This window comes from Prosopis cineraria, unplaced genomic scaffold (assembly GCF_029017545.1).
Source record: "Prosopis cineraria cultivar Desert tree isolate PC_DT_omini unplaced genomic scaffold, ASM2901754v1 PC3, whole genome shotgun sequence".
NCBI classification, from domain to species: Eukaryota; Viridiplantae; Streptophyta; class Magnoliopsida; order Fabales; family Fabaceae; genus Prosopis; species Prosopis cineraria.
This window is the reverse complement of record NW_026555334.1, coordinates 15,632,092-15,652,710: the sequence shown is the minus strand read 5'-3', so window position 1 is coordinate 15,652,710 and position 20,619 is coordinate 15,632,092. Positions and strand designations below refer to the sequence as shown.

General features: G+C 32.3%; 1 protein-coding gene across 1 annotated transcript; it reads left to right on the top strand.

Annotated features, from left to right (window-relative positions):
- Positions 1-19,765: 19,765 nt before the first annotated feature.
- On the top strand, positions 19,766-20,350 carry LOC129305416 (uncharacterized). Its single transcript, XM_054945450.1, has one exon. The coding sequence runs from the start codon at positions 19,766-19,768 to the stop codon at positions 20,348-20,350; it is 585 nt and encodes a 194-aa protein (XP_054801425.1).
- The last annotated feature ends 269 nt before the right edge of the window (positions 20,351-20,619 follow it).

The window sequence follows — 20,619 nt, the reverse complement described above, 5'->3', positions numbered from 1 at the left end:
GTTCACACCAGAGGTAACCATGAGAAGAAGAAAAGAGTTGAGATACTTGAAGAGGGCACGAAGATGAGGAGTATTATGAGAAGAGTATACCAAAGAGGTTGATCCATTCTATGAGGCCGACTGAGAAGGAACATGAGGATTCCATCGACTACACACTCAAGAAATTTACGAGATTGAATCCTCCCCACTTTAATAGTTCAATAGAGGATAGAGTCGGTGAGAAGCAGATAGACCGATTGGAGACAATATTCTCCGTAATGACCTGCACGACAGAACAGCAGGTACTCTTAGCTACTTTTATGCTAGAGGATGCCGCCAAACAATGATGGAAGAGTGTAAGGCCAGCTGATAGCTCTCTACTTACATGGAAGGAATTCAAGAGGAGATTCTTCACTCATTATTTCCCATCTACCTTCTGAGCTGAGAAGGAATCTGAGTTTCATCATCTACACCAAGGCAACATGAATGAGGAGGAGTTCATTACCAAGTTCAATGAATTGTCAAAGTATTCAACCTATTTAAGACATCATGATGATGAGGAGTGGAAGGCCGAGCAGTTCTTAAACAAGATATGGCCTGAGTATAGTAAGCAGTTGGCAGCCTTTGAGATCACTTCCTTTGAGGTGATGTGCAATAAGTTTTGGGCCATTGCTAGAAGAAGCAGATCAGTAGATGATAAGAAGTGAGATGGTTAGGGTCGTTTCTCTTCATTCAAGGGTCCTACTGGCGGTGTGAGTAAGAAGACTGATTATAGTTCTAGATCATTTCGAGGGTTTAGTGCTGATGGTGCTAAGAATCATTTTTAAAAGGGGTCTCAATCTAAGGGATTCCAATCCAAGAGCAATGCACCCAGGAGTATGAAAGGTCAGAACCAGACCTCAAGGTAAGATTCTGCCTCTATTATTACAAGACCTATGAGAGCCCCACATTGCAACAAGTGTGGGAAGTATCACAATAAAGAGTGTTAGACATGCTTCAAATGCAATAAGGCGGGCCACATAGTGCGATACTTCCTTGAGAATGCTAGTGCACTTGACCAAAGGTATGCTATTCCTTGACGTGTCTTTGCCATATCTAAGGAGGAAGCTGATGTAACATCCTAAATTTTATTGGGCCTTAGAGTATTCATAGGCACCTTAAAATGGACCTAGGATTAAGTATTCGGCCTAAAATGGTAAGACAGTAAATATATATATATATATATATATAAATGATAATAACTAAAGCAATTAAATTTAATAAATGTTTGAAACTAACTTTTAAAAAAAATTAATTAAAATAATAATAGTCAGATAATTTTATTAAATTTTAAAATATTTCATATCCTCTTAAAATTATCTTGACAGATATAGGTATTTAAATAATAATAGAAATTATAAAAAAATTTATTATAAGCTTAAATCTATATATCTAGTGAAAATCCTACCTCTATATTTATTTAGTTTCATTCACTTTTCCCCGGACGCGATCGCCTACTGTTTCTGAAGAGCTCTCTCTCACAGGTATTCTTCTTTGTCTTTCCTCCCGTCCCTTTCGGTTTCCTGCTCCTGCGCCTTATACATATATATAAGGAATATATGCTCACACACACGGTATGCGAAAAGTCCGTCAAGTCATTCCTCCCATCTACTTTTCTTTACTCTAGCCTTTAAATTATATACATATATAATATTAGTTCTTCTTCCTCACACGTCCTTTGCTTTTCAATGGCTTTCACCTTATATATACATATATAATATAATAATGTTAGCCTGCTTTATGACATTCCTAGTCACGTTATACTATTCCAGAGGCATCTTGTAGCATTATATCTATTTTGGATAATAAAAATCTAGATTAACATTTAACAGTCTAATTTAAAAAAAAAACTTATATAATTAAAGTTTAGCATGAACTCAGACTAATCTAACAAATTAATTAAAGGGACATGGGTCTAAAAAAAAGAGAAAAATTTTGGAGTCTTTTAGGATAGTTTTAAGGCCTTAGAGAAATTTTAGAGTCACCTTAGAATGGTTTTAGAGTAATATTTAATAACTTTAAATTATATCTAAATATTTATGTGTGTATGTGATTTCTGTAGAATCTCACTAAGAGCTTTTAATTGCCTAGATTGTTGCTGTGGGACTACTTGCTCGCTCAAGGAGAACAAGTAACTTGGAGTTTTTTCATATGTGCACAAGCTCTGTGTTTGATAACAAATGTGTATAATAGTAAATTTAATTGTGAGAATTTCATATATTACTTGAATCCTATCAAGCATGCTTGTAGCTTAGCTATATATTATTGTGGGTGTTTCTTTTCAACCATGCTTGTGAATGCAGATTAATAATGTTTGTTTGATGAAAATTGTATATTATTTAAGAATAGCTTATTTCTTTCAAGCATGCTAGTAAATTGAGTTGATCGAGTGAGATATTTATATTTATTTTCAAGCATGCTTGTATGACATGTGAATATTGTATATGTGCGGCATGCATTAGGGGATGGGTTGATAAGAAGATGATGATGTTGATGTATATATGATTTAGATGACCATGTGGTTTGCCTCCACTATGCACACAGTGGTTGGCCTTTTTCAAAGCCCCATTCCTCAATACTTACTTGGCCGAGTTTGTGAAGGGAGAATGTGGGACAGTAACACCTCCTGGTTGGGCTTTTTCAAGGAGGGAAGCCATAGTTTGGGCTTGGGCTCTATACCCTTGGCCAGGTATATCTCAAGCACTGGAGAAGCTTGGTCAATCCAGTGTGTGGGCCAAACTGCATTTAAGCCTATGGTTCTAGTAAGCAGAATAAGGATGGATGGAGTAATAAGGGAGATTTTTAGTACTGCATATTGACATGTTATGAGCTATACCATATGAAATTTTTATGTTATCACTAAATGATTCATATGAACTCACTTGTATATTGGTTGTATAATTGTGTGGTTGTAGTTTGTGCATATATGGGTAAACTTTAGGTTACTGAGACGCTAGTGCTCACCTCTTCTTTAACATTTTTCAGGAGAAAGCCTAAGTAAGAATTAAGGGAAGGCGCCGAAGGAATGAGCCTTTGGCTCTTGTACTCCTCACAGTACATGCGGGATTATATTTACTTTTCGCCATGACTATAGGACCTTTTGTCATTTTTAAACCATATTCCTTTGTTCTATTTGCTTTTAGTTATTGGATGGTAGTTTACCATAAACTGGCTTAGATTAAGATTTCTAGAATTTGGTTATATGTTAAATTATGATATCACAAAAAAAAGTATGCTTTGAATTAAATAAAGTGAGCGCGGCCTTTATTCTTTGATAATTGTTTTCTAAGTGTCCAGATAGTAGGACAAGGTGTTACAGCTGAAGCTTCTTCGAAGCTTATTAGAGGTACTATTTCTCTTCATGATACTAAGATTTCTTCTTTGTTTGATTCGAGTGCTACTCAGTCTTTTATTTCTGATGAGTGTGTAGAAAAGTTAAAGTTGCTTGTGATTGAGTTGCCTGTGTTGATGAATATGTCTATGTCGGCTGGCGCTTATGTGAAGACTAGCCGTGCATGTTTGAAAGTTGAAATGAGATTCAGTGATAGAATTACACTGATTGATTTGGTTTATTTGCCCATTTCGGGAATTAATGTGATTGTTAGAATGAATTGGTTGTCAGTTAACGGAGTAATACTAGACTGTGAAAAGAAGACAGTTTCCCTGCCAGTGTATACTGTGACTCTCTCAGTACCTGAGGACACTGTTTTAATAGTAAACCTTGAGACACTAACGTTTTTGTCTGCCATACAAATTAAGAGGTCAAACTGTGAAGGGTGTTAGATGTTTTTCGTGTTCCTTTCAATGCATGGAGAGTATGATGGTGCTCTTGACAAGATTCGAGTTGAAAATGAATTTCTAGAGATGTTTGCTGATGAGATGTCTGGCTTACCATCGGAAAGGGAGATTGAGTTCTCCATTGACCTAGTGCCAGGTACTGAGGCTCCATCTAAACTAGAAGAGTTGAAGAAGCAATTGGAGGAATTGCTGGAGAAAAGATTCATTAGGCCAAGTGTATCCCCCTGGGTTTCACCTGTGCTATTTGTGAAGAAGGACGGAAGCTTAAGGTTGTGTATTGATTATCAACAGTTGAATAAGTTAACAATCAATAATAAATACCCACTGCCATGGATAGATGATTTGCTTGACCAACTTGCCAGAGCAACTGTGTTTTCCAAGATCGACTTGAGATCTAGTTATCATCAGCTGAGGATGAAGTCTAAGGATATACCCAAAACTGCTTTCAAGACGAGATACGGGCATTATGAATTCTTAGTGATGCCTTTTAGGTTGACTAATGTGCCAGTAATCTTCATGGATTATATGAATAGGATTTTTAGACCCTATTTGGATAAATTTGTAGTAGTGTTCATTAACAATATCCTGGTCTATTCCAAGGATGAAGAAGAACAGACTAAGCATTTGAGAATTGTGTTGCAAGTGTTGAAGGAGCATAAGCTATATGCGAAATTAAGCAAGTGTGAATTATGGCTTCGAGAAGTGAAATTCCTCGGTCATGTGATATCCGCCAATGGTATATCTATAGATCCTCATAAGGTTGATGCAATATTGCAATGGGAGAGACCAACCTCAGTAACGGAGATAAGGAGTTTCTTGGGATTAGCCGGTTACTATCAGAGGTTCATTCAGGGGTTTTTTCAAATAGCCTTTGTTTTTGACAAGGATGACAAAGAAGGATCAACCATTTGTATGGACTAAGAAGTGAGAAGAAGCATTTCTGATGCTGAAGGAGAAATTCACTACAGCACCAGTGTTGACAATTCTAGATCTTAAGTGGTCATACATAGTGTACACTGATGCTTCACTTAAGGGTTTAGGATGTGTACTGATGTAAAACAATAAGGTTGTAGCCTATGCGTCTAGACAATTGAGACCACATAAGGAGAATTACCCTACTCATGACCTTGAGTTAGAAGCTATTGTTTTTGCTCTAAAAATCTAGAGGCATTATCTTTATAGTTCACAATTTGAAGTGTTCAATGACTATAAAAGTCTTAAGTACTTGATTGACCAAAAGGAGTTAAGTATGGGGCAGCGGAGATTGATGGAATTCTTGAAATATTACAACTTTGAGTTGAAATACCATCCAAGGAAGGCCAACATAATGGCTAATGTGTTGAGTAGGAAGACGGTACACGTGGCTTGTATGATGATACATGAACAGAAGCTATTAGAGGATTTCTCTCGTATATAGCAAAATGTGCCTGATTTTGTTGTATTTAATTTGAATACCACGGTTGTAAACACTATATTTTGTCCGGACTTTTTTTTAAATTTAATAAAAATAATAATAAATAACCAAAATATATATATAAAAATATAAAAATAAAATTTAATCCTTTTTAGGATTATATTTTCAAAAAAATAATTAATAGGGTTTAATTTTATTTTAGATAATCTTTTATTAGTTAGGATTTTATTTCTTTTAGTTCATTAAAATAATCAAAAAATATAAAAATATAAAAACAAAATTTAATCCTTTTTAGGATTATATTTTCAAAACAATAATAATAATAATTTAAAAAAAAAAAAAAATCTTGTTTAAATCTTTTAAAATCTCTCCCAAATTACTCTAACCATTCAAAATATTGGGAATCAACTTTTGAGAGTTAATTTTCTTTTTCTTTTTTCCTTAAATCTTGTTGTTTTTTTTAAAGAAAAATATTCTAATTTAATTCAAAATTAATTTTTTTTTCTTCTTCCTCTTAATCTAATTTTTGAAGTTAATAAACAAAAAAAAAATAGAGGAGCAGAACGTCCATTTTGCATGAACTTGAGAGAGGATATGAGAAAAGAAGCAGAATGCCAAGCACGTGCATTTTGCATGAGATTGAGAGAAATACAGAGGCCAGCACACACACAAAAACACACAAAGAAAAAACAAAAAGCAAACGAACACAGCAGATGCAAGAACAACAGAAGCAGACAGCAAATAGAAACAAAGTCAGACACGCGAGCGAAATAGCAGATAGAGCATGAAGCTTTACCTTTGAAAGGGAAACACATGCACGTACAAAGAAGCAAAGAAAAACATAGTTGAAGACTCGCACGCATGCACAATGCGGTAGAAAAGAACAGAAAAGGAGAAATCAGAGACCAGACACGATAAGAGAAAGGTGGAGAGGAGGATCCGAAAATGAGAGAGAGAGACTGAAAGACAAAAAACAGAGCATAAAAGGAGGCTAGAATGAAAGAGGAATGGAGCAGAATTTGAGGGAGAGATTTTCAGAGGAAAAAAAGAGCTGACTGAAAGAAAAGAAGAGGACCGAATTTTTGCTCCTGGAGGCGAGAATGAATGAGAAAGAGATAGAGGCAGAAAAATAAAGAAAAACAGAGCATGAAGGTGGCAGTAAAAAAAAACACAAGAGCGCAACAGCAAATATTTCTTGAGAACGGATGAGAAAAAATGAGAGACCGAGAAGGAGAGAAGAGACTGAGAAGGAGAGAGCTAGACAGTGATGAGTGAGATTCGAAGAGACCGAGAAAGGAGAGAAGAGGGAGTTGAGTATCTGGAAAAGGATAGAAGAGATCGAGAAGGAGAGAGCTGGACAGTGATGAGTAAGATCCGAAGAGACCGAGGAAGGAGAGAAGAGGGAGTTAAGGATCTAAAAAAGGAGAGAAGAGACCAAGAAAGAGAGAAGAGACTGACAAGGAGAGAGCTGGACAGTGATGAGCGAGATTTGAAGAGACTGAGGAAGGAGAGAAGAGGGAGTTGAGGACCTGAAAAAGGAGAGAGAGACGGAGGTGACGAAAGCGTTGTCTTCAGAGGAAGAACAATGCATATCTAGAATCACAAGCTGCTGCAACTCAAGAACACAATCATTGGTAGTTAAATCAGGTAATATTTAAATCATATCATCTCTCTTAATCTAGATTTATTGATGAACATATACATACATAAATATTTATATATATCTTGATAGATATTGAGGGTGTGGATTAATCTGGATATATGTTTAGAACATACCTAAGAGGTGTTTGACAAAAAAAAAAGCTTATGAGAATATTATTGATAATTTGTGAGATTAGTTGTAGTTTGAAGCCGTATCTATCATGGTTATGATCTTGCTAAAAGTTTATACCAAATTTGGATTTTTTTAAGAATATATCCTCAAGTCAAAAGAATAGTGAACTATCAAAATAGTTTATTTATCTATTCTTTCCGTTGCCTTTATTGCATAAATTGTTTAGCCAACTATAATATTATGCACCAATTGCGAATGCAAATATTTTGATTATTTATTTGTCATGTGAGATTTTAAAAATCTTCGTAGACATTTATAATGATTTCATACTGTGTAAATTAATAAGATTTCACAGGTATGAGGATCAATCTTGAATGTATTTATATGGGTTCCAAAGGAACATTATTAAAATTAATTCTCTTTTTATAATAAATATTTAAGTCTCATGTGAGATTTCAAGAATCTTCGTAGAGACTTAAATTAATCATATTATCGTATGGGATAATAAATCCTCGTAGATATCACAATTCTCAATTTGTATGAATTTTGTAAAAAAAATAATAAACATTTCTTTATACAATTAATTAATTAAATTAATAAATTTAAATTATAATTATATTGTCCAATTAGATCTTTTGGTCATGTGAGATTTTTAAAACTCTGTAGACCTTTAGAATAATCATCTTACTGTGTAAGTCAATAAGGCTTCGCAAGTATATTGATTAAGATTTTTATACTTGAAAATATACATTATATAATTACGTATTAAAATATATTTAAAGTAAATGTTATTTAATATTTTTATTGTGTAAGAATTTAAATCTCTGCAGATATTTAGGATAATCTCGTATCGTGTAAATTAATAAAGTTTTGTAGATATGAGAGTAAAACTTATATTGGTTTTAAAGGCTCATCATTAAAATTAACTCTCTTTTTATAATCCAAATTAATAATTTATTTAAGTCTTATGTGAGATTTCAAGAATCTTTGTAAAGATTTAAATTAGTCACATCATCATGTAGGATAATAAGTCCTCGTAGATGTAGTGATTCTCAATTTCTATAATAAATAAATGATTTTTGTAAATAATCATATAATACACAATTTAGGAAAATTAATTAATCAAATTGATGTATTTAAGTTGTAATCACATTTACCAATTATATCTTTTAGTCATGAGAGATTTTTGAATCTCTGTAGACTTTTAAGATAATCGTATTATTGTATGAGTTAATAAGACTCTACAGATATAGTGATTAAGTTCTTTTAAAATATATATATAAATTATATATTAAATCAATCAAATTAAAAATGAACTTAAGTATATATTATTTAATCTTTCATCGTGTGAGGTTTTAAAATCTCTATAGATATTTAGGATAATCATATTACTATATAAGTCAATAAGACTTTACAGGTATGGTGATTAAGATTCTTTAAAATCATATACATACATGCTTAAACAAATTATTACTAACATTTAAAAATATAAATAAATTAAGATGCTAAATTCTTTTATTGTGTGAGATTTTGGAATCTCCACAGATATTTAGAAGAATTGTATTATCATATGAACCAATAAGGTTTTGCAAATAGAGCGGTTAAATTCCCAATCATAAAATATAAAAAAAATAATTTTAAATTTCTTTTCTTTATTTCAAAAATTCAAAAATTGAGAAAATAATTAAAATTAAATTACTTTTTGTAATTTAAACCACATATGTCAAAATTTCAGAAATCATTTTATTTGTAAAATGGTGAATTATTTTTAATTAATTTCTCTTTAAAAAATATTTTCACTAGCAATTTTCAAGCCCAAACTACGTGGACTTGATCACTATCACAGGGTATGTAGGCCTCAGAGTTTGATTCTGAGTTAAGTCCTTCCTCATAAATAAATAAATATTCCCCATTCTATTATTATCATTTTTTAAAACATGTGAATAAGAAAGGGATAATTAAAATAACTGCAAAGCCATATTAATTTAGTACAACAAACTTCAGGTAACCATTCTCACGAATGGGTGTTGTGGGGTGCCTAACACCTTCCCCACACTCAATCAACTCCTGAACCTATTTTCTATTTTCACAGACCATCCTTATTCTCCTTTAGTTGGTTTCCCAAGATTTTTCTCAAAATTTTAGTGGCGACTCCCATTCCAGCCAGTTCCTGCCTCAAAGGCCAGAACCTCCACTTGCGTGCCGTCCGCATCACATTTTTGGGTGTGATAGTTAGCGACTCCACTGGGGAGAGCTTAGAGAGTCAAGCCTATATAAATTTGTTATGCTCAAAATATAATATGTTTTTTTCTTTTCATTATTATTATCCATTTTAATTTTGTGTGTGCCTTTTTCCCCCTCTTCTTTCTCTCTTTTCATTTTTTACAACATATCTTAGGATAGATAACATACAGAATAAATCCTAGGATAGAAAACTTTTATTTGTACATATAATTGTCTCTTTGTTTGACCTGATTAACAGATGAGGGTTGGGTAGCATATAAAAATAAGATAACATGCTTACATGCTCTTATCATACACTGTGCACTTACACAATTCAACACATGCATTTTGGGCTCTATATCTAGGTCTATGAATATCATAGGTTAGTAGTGGTTTTCCTGTGGAGTTTTAAACTCTTGGAGGTTACTACAAATACCTCACCCAAGTTGTTACTTATTTAGAAAATTTAGTCCCTGTAAAGCTTATGTTCTCGGAAGGTCAAAATTACTAAGTAAGGTCTTCATTGTGTGGTGAGGGCATCTTGGGAACCTTCTATCTATTAGGACTATAAATCTACCCTAGAGCTACATGTTTTAGATAATCTAGTAGCCAACCATTTTAGCTCATACCTGATGATTACAAAGATAAACAGACTTAAGCTTCTTAAATAGGACATGAAATGAGAGCATGTTTTATTGCATCATTATCATCTTCATGACATATTATTTGTGCATGCTACCTTAAAGAAAACAGCTATTGGGTACCTTATGCTAGAGCGGGTATTGAATGTCATTACACTAATTAATGTTAATGTGTCACAAGGATAGCATTAGCATTAAATAACTAAGCTTTGCCTATGGGTCTTTGACCCCAGTGACTATAAATTCATTTTATAACATTGAAGAGTTGATGCATTTTGTCAACTAACTCTTGTTAAACAACTTTTCTTGTTATAGGGTAAAATAACACATTTCATTTTGAAAGTGAAACATTAGCCATATATTAGTTTTGACTGTTTATAGGCTAATTATTAATCCTTTCTCCCTATAGTGCAATAAGCACCTGGAGGAGATTGGAAATTTCTCATTTACCCAAATGATAAATTAAGCTTTTTTTAACAAAAAATTAGTTGACTCATGTTCATAAATGTCTGAAGACTAACTATCCTTGATTTTTTTTTCTTTCCTTAAAAAAAACAATAACAAGTTATAAGGCTATTACTGTCATGACTTTAATCATGTAGGGATTTTGATGCCTTGAAGGTTAATAGTTATTTCTATTTCCTTATGATGTAATAAGCATATGGATGAAAGGAAATTTTGTTGGCATAAATGAGGTAGCCTTGTAATCACTTAAGAGAATGCGCAAAATTACAATATTTTTAATACCCAGACCCTTTTATAGGGATTGCCGAATCATCTTGTGCTTTTCTTAGCATGAAAGTTTAAGGCACAAGTAAGCACACTTGCTTATTTAACCCTTGTTTATAGACAAATAGTGGAAATGATATTCAAAATTCATCCAATTCGATCACAAGCCCTACGTCTCTGAGTGAGATTCAAAATTTTTTCAATTTGTCCCTTACACCAACACAAAGTTGTAAATAAATAAATTGATCCTTTTTTTTAATACATCTTTCCATCTCGATCCACCAGTTGATTCCACAATAATCATCCATTAGAGCAAGGCCATATATAGCGAACAAATGCATTTGCATCCATGCATTCTCATATCACATACCATGATAAAAAGACTTTGAAATTTTTAAAATATTAGATTTTTAGGTCCTTTACATAGGAAGGTCATGGTCCCCCACCTTACTTGCCACAATGCTAGTCATTTTCTAGCTCCTTGCCTATTGTCATTATCTCATCAATTCAAAGCACGTCAATATTTCATAATATACTTTCATACCCTTGCCTTGACCACCAAAAATGATATGGTAGATGTGAATGTTAGCATTCACTTGGGGCGCATAGTTTTTTTGATCAAGTTGTGAGGTTAAAAAATAAAGAGAGGGGATAAAGGAATCAAGCCCAAATATCACATTCACCTATAAGATCATCCATCATTGAAGGGAGAATTCAAAGATGTTGTTTCTAACATGTCTTGTCTTCATTACGTAATGTTTGTATGGTCAAACTCTATCACTGAAAATGATCTTGTTTAACTTTATCAATGTTGTAATCATACTTTTTCATTTGACACCCTGTTTGCTTGTTTAACCCCTTGACCATAAAACTTCTCATATCCCATGCATTACTTCATTAATGTTTGGAATTCCCAATGAAAAATAAAACACAACGGATGTGAAAAAAATTAACTTGAAGAAAAATGTCCTTATTTCATGAAAATATAAAAATAACCTAAAAAAAAGAAAAGAATGAATGAATGAATTGAAGAAAAAGAAAAAAAATAAAGATAAAAGAGAATGATTAGAGAGATAAGATAACATGTGCCATTAGCAAGTTAAATCAAGAATATGAGGCTTTTTTTTTTCTTTCCTAAATCTTGAAAGAGTTGCCCCTAGTCACCCATATTGAGCTAGGAGCAGTGTTTCTTTCATTCACCTATTTACAAATATCACCAGGGTAGGTTACTTGAACATATGTTTATCTGAATTTTTAAATTTCAAGAGAGGATCAAGACTTTCTTTCACCAAATTGAAGCCTTTTTTTTAACCCTCTAGATTTATCCATTTAAATCATTTCTTTTCATTTTCAAGTTCATGAAAGCAAAGCTCAAGAGCTAAAAATAAATACAAAAAAAAAGAAAAAAGAAAAAGAAAAAAAAAAAGCACTCCTACTGATGAAAAAGCAGAAAAGAAGATTATCCCTCCACTAGCATTCACTCATTGAAAAGGGAACGAAGGAAAACAAAAGAAGAAGAAAAAGAAATAGAAAGTGAGTTTTTTTCCTTTCTCACTGATAACTCTATAGAAATGCCAAGCCTCACAAGATCACATGTAAAAAAAAATCCATTGTGATTTCACATGCATGTTTAGACCATTACACCCTTTCAATTCTCAAGGCGTAATTTTATCCTATTCTGTTACATCACAATCCCTAAATATCCTCTCTCGTTAGTGGAATTTTAGTATAATTTTATATTAAAGTAGGAGAAGAAAAAGGTTGAAGGAAGAATTTACATAGGGGTATGGGACTTTTGAGCCAAATATCTGTTTATTTTATGAGCCCATTTACCTAAGCCACATTACAAACCCTATAAATCCTTATTGAGATTTGACTCATTTGAATATAATTGGGATAGTTTTCTTATTGGAGATGATTTCAAGATTTGGATTGTTGAAATTGGGGCAAGCTTACAGCTCAATATAAGATCTTTTACTTACAAAAATTGTGTCATTTTTCAAAGGGACATACAAAACAAAGAGGAGACCCTCCTTTCAATTTCCACATTCATTTCCTTTCATTTCTATACTATCCAAAGACACATCATATAAAATTTGGGTAGTTCTCAATTTTACCATTCCATCACTTTCCACTTCACACTTTGTCTTATCCATATGATGTCTATTCTTCATACATTTCTTACACCCAAATGGAGATGCCTCTAAACATTCCCAACATTCTATTGATTGCCCACTCCATTTCCTTTTCAGATACAGCCTTTTGTTTACGATGATTGTCTACATTGACATTATTAAATAAAATCAGTACCAATTTCACTTATTGATTATACAAACATTGATGATAAAGATAGACAAGATGAAACATCCATGTCTAGCAAGCATTTCATATGGGCAAACAAATTGTCTTGAAAATTCTCAATATGGGAGGAATAAATAGTTTTAGATATCTAAAAGTGTGACCCCTTAGTGTCCAATTCTTGTGGCAAAAGTTGTTAAGTCATTGACTTGCAATTTCATTGGGGAGACCAGCAACTTTCCTATTGCAAATGACCAAGAGAACCTTGACATTTCACTAATTTCAAGTTTTGTTTCCCTCTTGCGTCAAAATCCTGTAAATAAAAAAAAATACATTTTATAATTTCAAATGCATTGAGCATTCCATATCTTCACATGAATTAAAAAAATTACATCTTTCACATCAAAGTAAGCCTCAATTTAGATTGGGGCAAATAAGGAGTTGAACTCTTGTAAAAAATAGTCAATCATGCATTAGCATTATCCACCCATTGCATACTTCATATAAAAATTCCCACGATTTAGATTAGGGGCAAAAAAAAAAGAATTAAACTTTTGAGCAAAAAAAAAAAGAAAAAAGAATCATGCATTAAGCATTATCTATCCATTACATGCTTGACATGAAAATTTGCCTCCATTTAGATTGGGGCAAATAAAAAAAACATCATGCATTGCACATCACCCCATTGCATGCATTGCCACAGAAAGTATGCCCTATTTGGATTGGGGCAAAACAAAAATTGCAAAACCTAAAGAAGCAAGAGAAGAAATAACAAACCTCACATGTGAGTTTTCTATATTTGCCACGTGGGATGAAACCTATTCTCATACCCCTTAAAGCCCAGTACCGGCTGGCATAATTCTTTAAAGTCCTATAATGATAGGCACCTCAAAGCCCTATAATGGCAAGCACCCTTAAAGCCTAGTAACAGCTGGCCCCCTTAAAGCCCTGTAACGGCAGGCACCCTCAAAGCCTAATAACGGCTAGTACCCTTAAAGCCTTGTAATGGTAGGCACTCTTAAAGCCTTGTAATAGTAGGCACCCTCAAAACCTTGTAACGGCAGGCACCCCTAAAATCCAGTACCGACTAACACAATTCTTTAAAGCCTTATAACAGCAGGCACCTAAAGCCCAGTAATGACTGGCACAATTCTTTAAAGCCCTATAATGGTAGGCATCCTTAAAGCCTAGTACCTGCTAGCATAATTCTTTAAAGCCCTATAACGGCAGGTATCTTTAAAGCCCTGTAACGGAAGGCACCTTTGAAGTCCAGTACTGCTGGCACAATTCTTTAAAGCCCTGTAATGGCAAGCACCCTCAAAGCCCACTAATGGCTAGTATGATTTTTTAAAGTCCTGTAATGGCAGACACCCTTAAAACTCAATAACGACAAGCACAATTCTTTAAAGCCCTGTAACAACAGGCACCCTAAAAGCCCAATACCAGCTAGCACAATTATTTAAAGCCTTGTAAAGGCAAGCATCCAACCAAGTCCCTTGGAACATAAGCAATTCATCTCCATTGAGATTTCGTTTTGTTTATTTCCTAAATCACATTTCATTTTAAACCCTTTGTTTTATTTTTTGTTTGTTTTGTTTAGTTGTAGGTACCTAAGAATCTTGCCCCTCTAAATAAAATACATGTTTCTTTCTTCATTCATTTCTAAGATAAGAACATTATCTCATGAAATTCTCACTTAGAAATTAAATGAAAAGGGGCATCTAGTCAACATATATTTTATTTAGATCGTTGTTATTTGTTTACAACATCTTTCTTTTTATCATATTTTATTTGTCATTTTCATTCACATCACATTGCTAAAATAAAAAAAATCATTCTATTGTATTTGTTATCCAATAGTTTTGCATCCTTCTATGTTATTTAATCATTTTCATTTACATCACATTGCTAAAAAATCATTTTATTATGTTTGTTATCTATATCTTGCATCCTTCTATTTTATTTGGTCATTTCCATTTGCATCACATTGCTAAAACAAAAAAAAAATCATTCTATTGTGTTTGTTATCCAATAGTCTTGCATCCTTTTATATTATTTGATTATTTCCATTTGCGTCACATTGCTAAAACAAAAAAAAATTATTTTACTGTGTTTGTTATCCAATAGTCTTACATTGTGTTTGGATCTTTGTCAATTGATCATTTTCATTTGCATCACATCACCTCATCACATTACTAAAAAAAAAATCATGCCATTGTGTTTGTTATGCAATAGTCTCATATTTAATCATATCTTGTCATGTCAGGGGCAATTAGGTCCTTTCATAGGTATTGCATGGCCCACTAAAATATATGTTCTATCTTTGCTTGTTACTTATGTAAGAATTCAAAAACACACTGTTTCATATACTTATATAAGAACAAGTAAAAAGAGGCAACTGTGAACACTATATTTTATCCAGACATATTTAAAATTTAATAAAAATAATAATAAATAACCAAAAAAATATATAAAAATATAAAAATTAAATTTAATCCTTTTTAGGATTATATTTTTAAAAAAATAATTAATAGGGTTTAATTTTATTTTAGATAATCTTTTGTTGGTTAGGATTTTATTTCTTTTAGTTCATCAAAATAATCAAAAAATATAAAAATATAAAAAAAATTAATCCTTTTTAGGATTATATTTTCAAAATAATAATAACAACAACAACAATAATAATAATAATAATATAACAAAATTAAAAAAATCTTGTTTAAATATTTTAAAATCTCTCCCAAATTATCCCAACCATTCAAAATATTGAGAATCAACTTTTGAGAGTTAATTTTCTTTTTCTTCTTTCCTTAAATCTTGTTGTTTTTCAAAAAAAAAAAGAGAAATATTCTAGTTTAACTAAAAATCAATTTTTTTCTTCTTCCTCTTAATCTAATTCTTGAAGTTAATAAACAAAAAAAAAAAGAGGAACAGAACGTGCATTTTGCATGAGCTTGAGAGAGGAAATGAGAAAAGAAGCAGAATGCCAAGCACGTGCATTTTGCATGAGATTGAGAGAAACACAGAGATCAGCACACGCACATGAAAAAACACAGAGAAAAATCCAGAAAGCAAATGAACACAGCAAATGCAAGAACAGTAGAAGCAGATAGCAAATAGAAACAAAGTCAGACACATGAGCGAAATAGCAGACAAAGCATGAAGCTTTACCTCTAAAAAAGAAACACATGCACGTATGAAGAAGCAAAGAAAAATCGAGTCAAAGACGCACGTATGCGCATTGCAATAGAAAAGAAGAGAAAAGGAGAAATTAGAGATGAGACATGACAAGAGAGAGGTGGAGAGGAGGATCAAAAAAGTAGAGAGAGACTGAAAGAAGAAAAATAGAGCACAAAAGGAGGCTGGAATGAAATAGGAATGGAGTAGAAGTTGAGGGAGAGATTTTCAGAGAAAAAAAGAGAGCTAACCAAAAGAAAAGAGGAGGACTGAATTTTTGCTCCTGGAGGCAAGAACAAACAAGAAAGAGATAGAGGTAGAAAAATAAAGAAAAATAGAGCATGGAGGTGGCAACAGAAAAAAAACAACAAGAGAGTAACAGCAAAGATTTCCTGAGAACAGACGAGAAAAAACAAGAGAGAGATTGAGAAGGAGAGAAGAGGCCAAGAAAGAGAGTGTTGGATAGTGATGAGCGAGATTCGAAGAGACCGAGGAAGGAGAGAAGAGGGAGTTGAGGACCTAAAAAAAGAGAGAGAGACAGAGGTGATGAAAGCATTGTCTTGAGAGGAAGAAGAATGCATATCTGGAATCACAAGCTGCTGTAACTCGAGGACATGGTCATTGGTAGTTAAATCAGGTAATATTTAAATAATGTCATCTCCCTTAATCTAGATTTATTGATGAACATATATACATGTATATATATATATATATATCTTGATAGATATTGAGGGTGTGGATTGATCTGGATATATGTTTAGGCATTAAAGATTTAGGGATCAAATATTTTATGCAAAATTTAGAACATACCTGAGAGGTATTTGACAAAAAAAAGCTTGTGAGAATATTATTGATAATTTGTGAGATTGGTTGTGATTTGAAGCCGTATCTATCATGGTTATGATCTTGCTAAAAGTTTATGCCAAATCTGAATTTTTTTAAGAATATATCCTCAAGTCAAAAGAATAGTGAACTATCAAAATAGTTTATTTCTCTATTCTTTCCGTTGCCTTTATTGCATAAATTGTTTAACCAACTATAATATTATGCACCGATTGCAAATGCAAATATTTTGATTATCTATTTGTCATGTGAGATTTTAAGAATCTTCGTAGACATTTAGAATGATTTCATACTGTGTAAATCAATAAGATTTCACAGGTATGAGGATCAATCTTGAATGTATTTATATAGGTTCCAAAGGAACATTATTAAAATTAATTCTCTTTTTATAATAAATATTTAAGCCTCATGTGAAATTTCAAGAATCTTCGTAGAGACTTAAATTAATCACATCATCGTGTGGGATAATAAATCCTCGCAGATATCACAATTCTCAATTTATATGAATTTTGTAAAAAAATAATAAACATTTCTTTATACAATTAATTAATTAAATTAATAAATTTAAATTATAATTATATTGTCCAATTAGATCTTTTGGTCATGTGAGATTTTTGAAACTCCGTAGACCTTTAGAATAATCATCTTACTGTGTAAGTCAATAAGGCTTCGCATGTATATTAATTAAGATTTTTATACTTGAAAATATACATTGCATAATTACGTATTAAAATATATTTAAAGTAAATGTTATTTAATATTTTTATTGTGTGAGAATTTGAATCTCTGTAGATATTTAGGATAATCTTGTATTGTGTAAATCAATAAGGTTTTGTAGATATGGGAGTATAACTTATATTAATTTTAAAGGCCCATCATTAAAATTAACTCTCTTTTTATAATCCAAATTAATAATTTATTTAAGTCTTATGTGAGATTTCAAGAATCTTTATAGAAACTTAAATTAGTCACATCATCGTGTAGGATAATAAGTCCTCGCAAATGTAATAATTCTTAATTTTTATAATAAATAAATGATTTTTGTAAATAATCATATAATACACAATTTATAAAAATTAATTAATCAAATTAATGTATTTAAGTTATAATCACATTTACCAATTATATCTTTAGTCATGAGAGATTTTTGAATCTCCATATACTTCTAAGATAATCGTATTATTATATGAATTAATAAGACTCTGCAGATATAACGATTAAGTTCTTTTAAAAAATATATAAATTATATATATTAAATCAATCAAATTAAAAATGTACTTAAGTGTATATTATTTAATCTTTTATTGTATGAGATTTTGGAATTTCTATATATATATTTAGGATAATCATATTTCTGTATAAGTCAATAAGGCTTTGCAGGTGTGATGATGAAGATTTTTTAAAATCATATACATACATGCTTAAACAAATTATTACTAATGCTTAAAAATATAAATAAATTAAGATGCTAAATTCTTTTATTGTGTGAGATTTCAGAATCTCCTCAGATATTTAGAACAATTATATTACCATATGAACTAATAAGATTTTGCAGGTAGAGCGGTTAAATTCCAAATCATAAAATATAAAAAAATAATTTTAAACTCTTTTCTTTTCTTTATTTCAAAAATTCAAAAATTGAGAAAATAATTAAAATTAAATTACTTTTTGCAATTTAAAACACACATATCAAAAGTTCAAAAATCATTTTATTTGCAAAATGGTGAATTATTTCTAACTAATTTCTCTTCAAAAAATATTTTCATCAATAATTTTCAAGCCCGAACTACGTGGACTTGATCCCTATCACAGAGTACGCAGGTCTCAGAGTCTAATTCTAAGTCAAGTCCTCTCTCATAAAGAAATAAATAATCTCCATTTTATTATTATCATTTTTTAAAACACGTGAATAAGAAAGGAATAATTAAAATAACTGCAAAGCCATATTAATTTAGCACAACAAATTTCAGGTAACCGTTCTCACAAATGGTGTTATGGGGTGCCTAATAGCTTCCCCATACTATACTTATTCTCCTTTAATTGGTTCCTCAAAATTTTGATGGTGACTCTCGTTCTAACCGGTTCCCACCTCGAAGGCCGGAACTTCCGTTCGCGTGTCATTCACGTCGCATTTTCAGGTGCTACAACGGTGATTACTAATGAGTTTTTTTGGAAGGAATTGCAAGAAGCACAATTAAAAGATCCATATCTGTTAGAAGTTTGGAAGAACATTGAAGAGAAATGGACTTCAGAGTTCAGTTTCAATAATAATGGTTTTGTGGTGTATCATGATCGAGTTTGTGTTCCTGACATTAAGGAGATTAAGGATACTATACTATCAGAAGCTCATCAGAGCAAGTTTACCATTCACCTTGGTGCTATCAAGATGTACTAAGATATGAAGTATTGGTGGTGGCATGCTATGAAGCGTGATGTGACCGAATACGTGTGCAAGTGGTTAACTTGTCAGAAAGTCAAAATTGAACATTAGAAACAATCTGGTATGTTACAACCATTAAAAATTTTAGAGTGGAAATAGATAGCATTTTGATGGATTTCATCATGGGTTTGCTCCATACTCAAGCAGGTTATGATGCTATCTAGGTTATTGTGGATAGATTGACTAAGTTAGCTCACTTTTTGGCTATTAGAGTGGATTATCCTTTGGAGAAGTTAGCTAAAGTGTACTTACAAGAGGTAGTAAGATTGCATGGAGTTCCAAAGGATGTAGTGTCAGACCGTGATCTAAGGTTCACGTCGAACTTTTGAAAAGCTTTAAATCAAGCTATGGGGACAAAGCTGAAACTTAGTACTACTTACCAACCCTAGACGAATAGCCAAACCGAGAGAATGAATCAGATACTGGAAGATATGCTCAGAGTATGTGTTATTGAGTGGACTGGTAGCTGGGATAAACACCTACTATTAGCGGAATTCACATATAACAATAGTTTTCACTTGAGAATTCAGATGGCTCTTTATGAAGCTTTATATAGGAAGAAGTGTCGATCACCACTTTGTTGGACCGAGTTGAGTGAGAGAAGTATTTTGGGTCCCGATTTGGTGGATCAAACTACTCAGAAGATAGAAGTGATTCGTCAGAAGCTTTTGACTGCTCAGAGTCGACAGAAAAGCTATGTTGACAAAAGGAGGAAATTGTTAGAATTTGAGGGAAGCGATCATATTTTCTTGAAAGTCACGCCAATAACAAGCATTGGGAGATCAATTCGAGCTAAGAAGTTGACTCCATGTTTTATTGGTCCCCTTAAAATCTTAGAACGGATTGGGATACTTGCTTACCGAATTGTGTTGCCACCTTATATAGCGGGTGTGCCTGATGTGTTTCACGTCTCTCAATTGAAGAAGTATCAGCCTGACTCGTCTCACGTTATTGAACCTGAAGATGTTGAGTTACAGGAGAATTTGACATATTAAACTAAGCTTGAGAGAATAGCCAATGTGAAAGAGAAGCAGCTGAGGAACAAGACCATTTACCTAGTTAAGGTGATATGGAAAGGAATGACTCCTGGAGATGCTACGTGGGAGACTAAAGAGAGAATGAGGCAATTATACCCCTAACTATTTCCATGAGATATGTTTTAAGCAATTATGAAAATTTTGGGGACAAAATTTCTAAAAGGAGGGAAGAATTATAACATCCTCAATTTTAAATCAAGATTAATTAAGTTTAAATAGACTAATTA

Excerpts from the sequence above, each read along its gene's own strand:
- LOC129305416 (XM_054945450.1), top strand. The coding sequence starts at position 19,766 with ATGAATCAGATACTGGAAGATATGCTCAGAGTATGTGTTATTGAGTGG.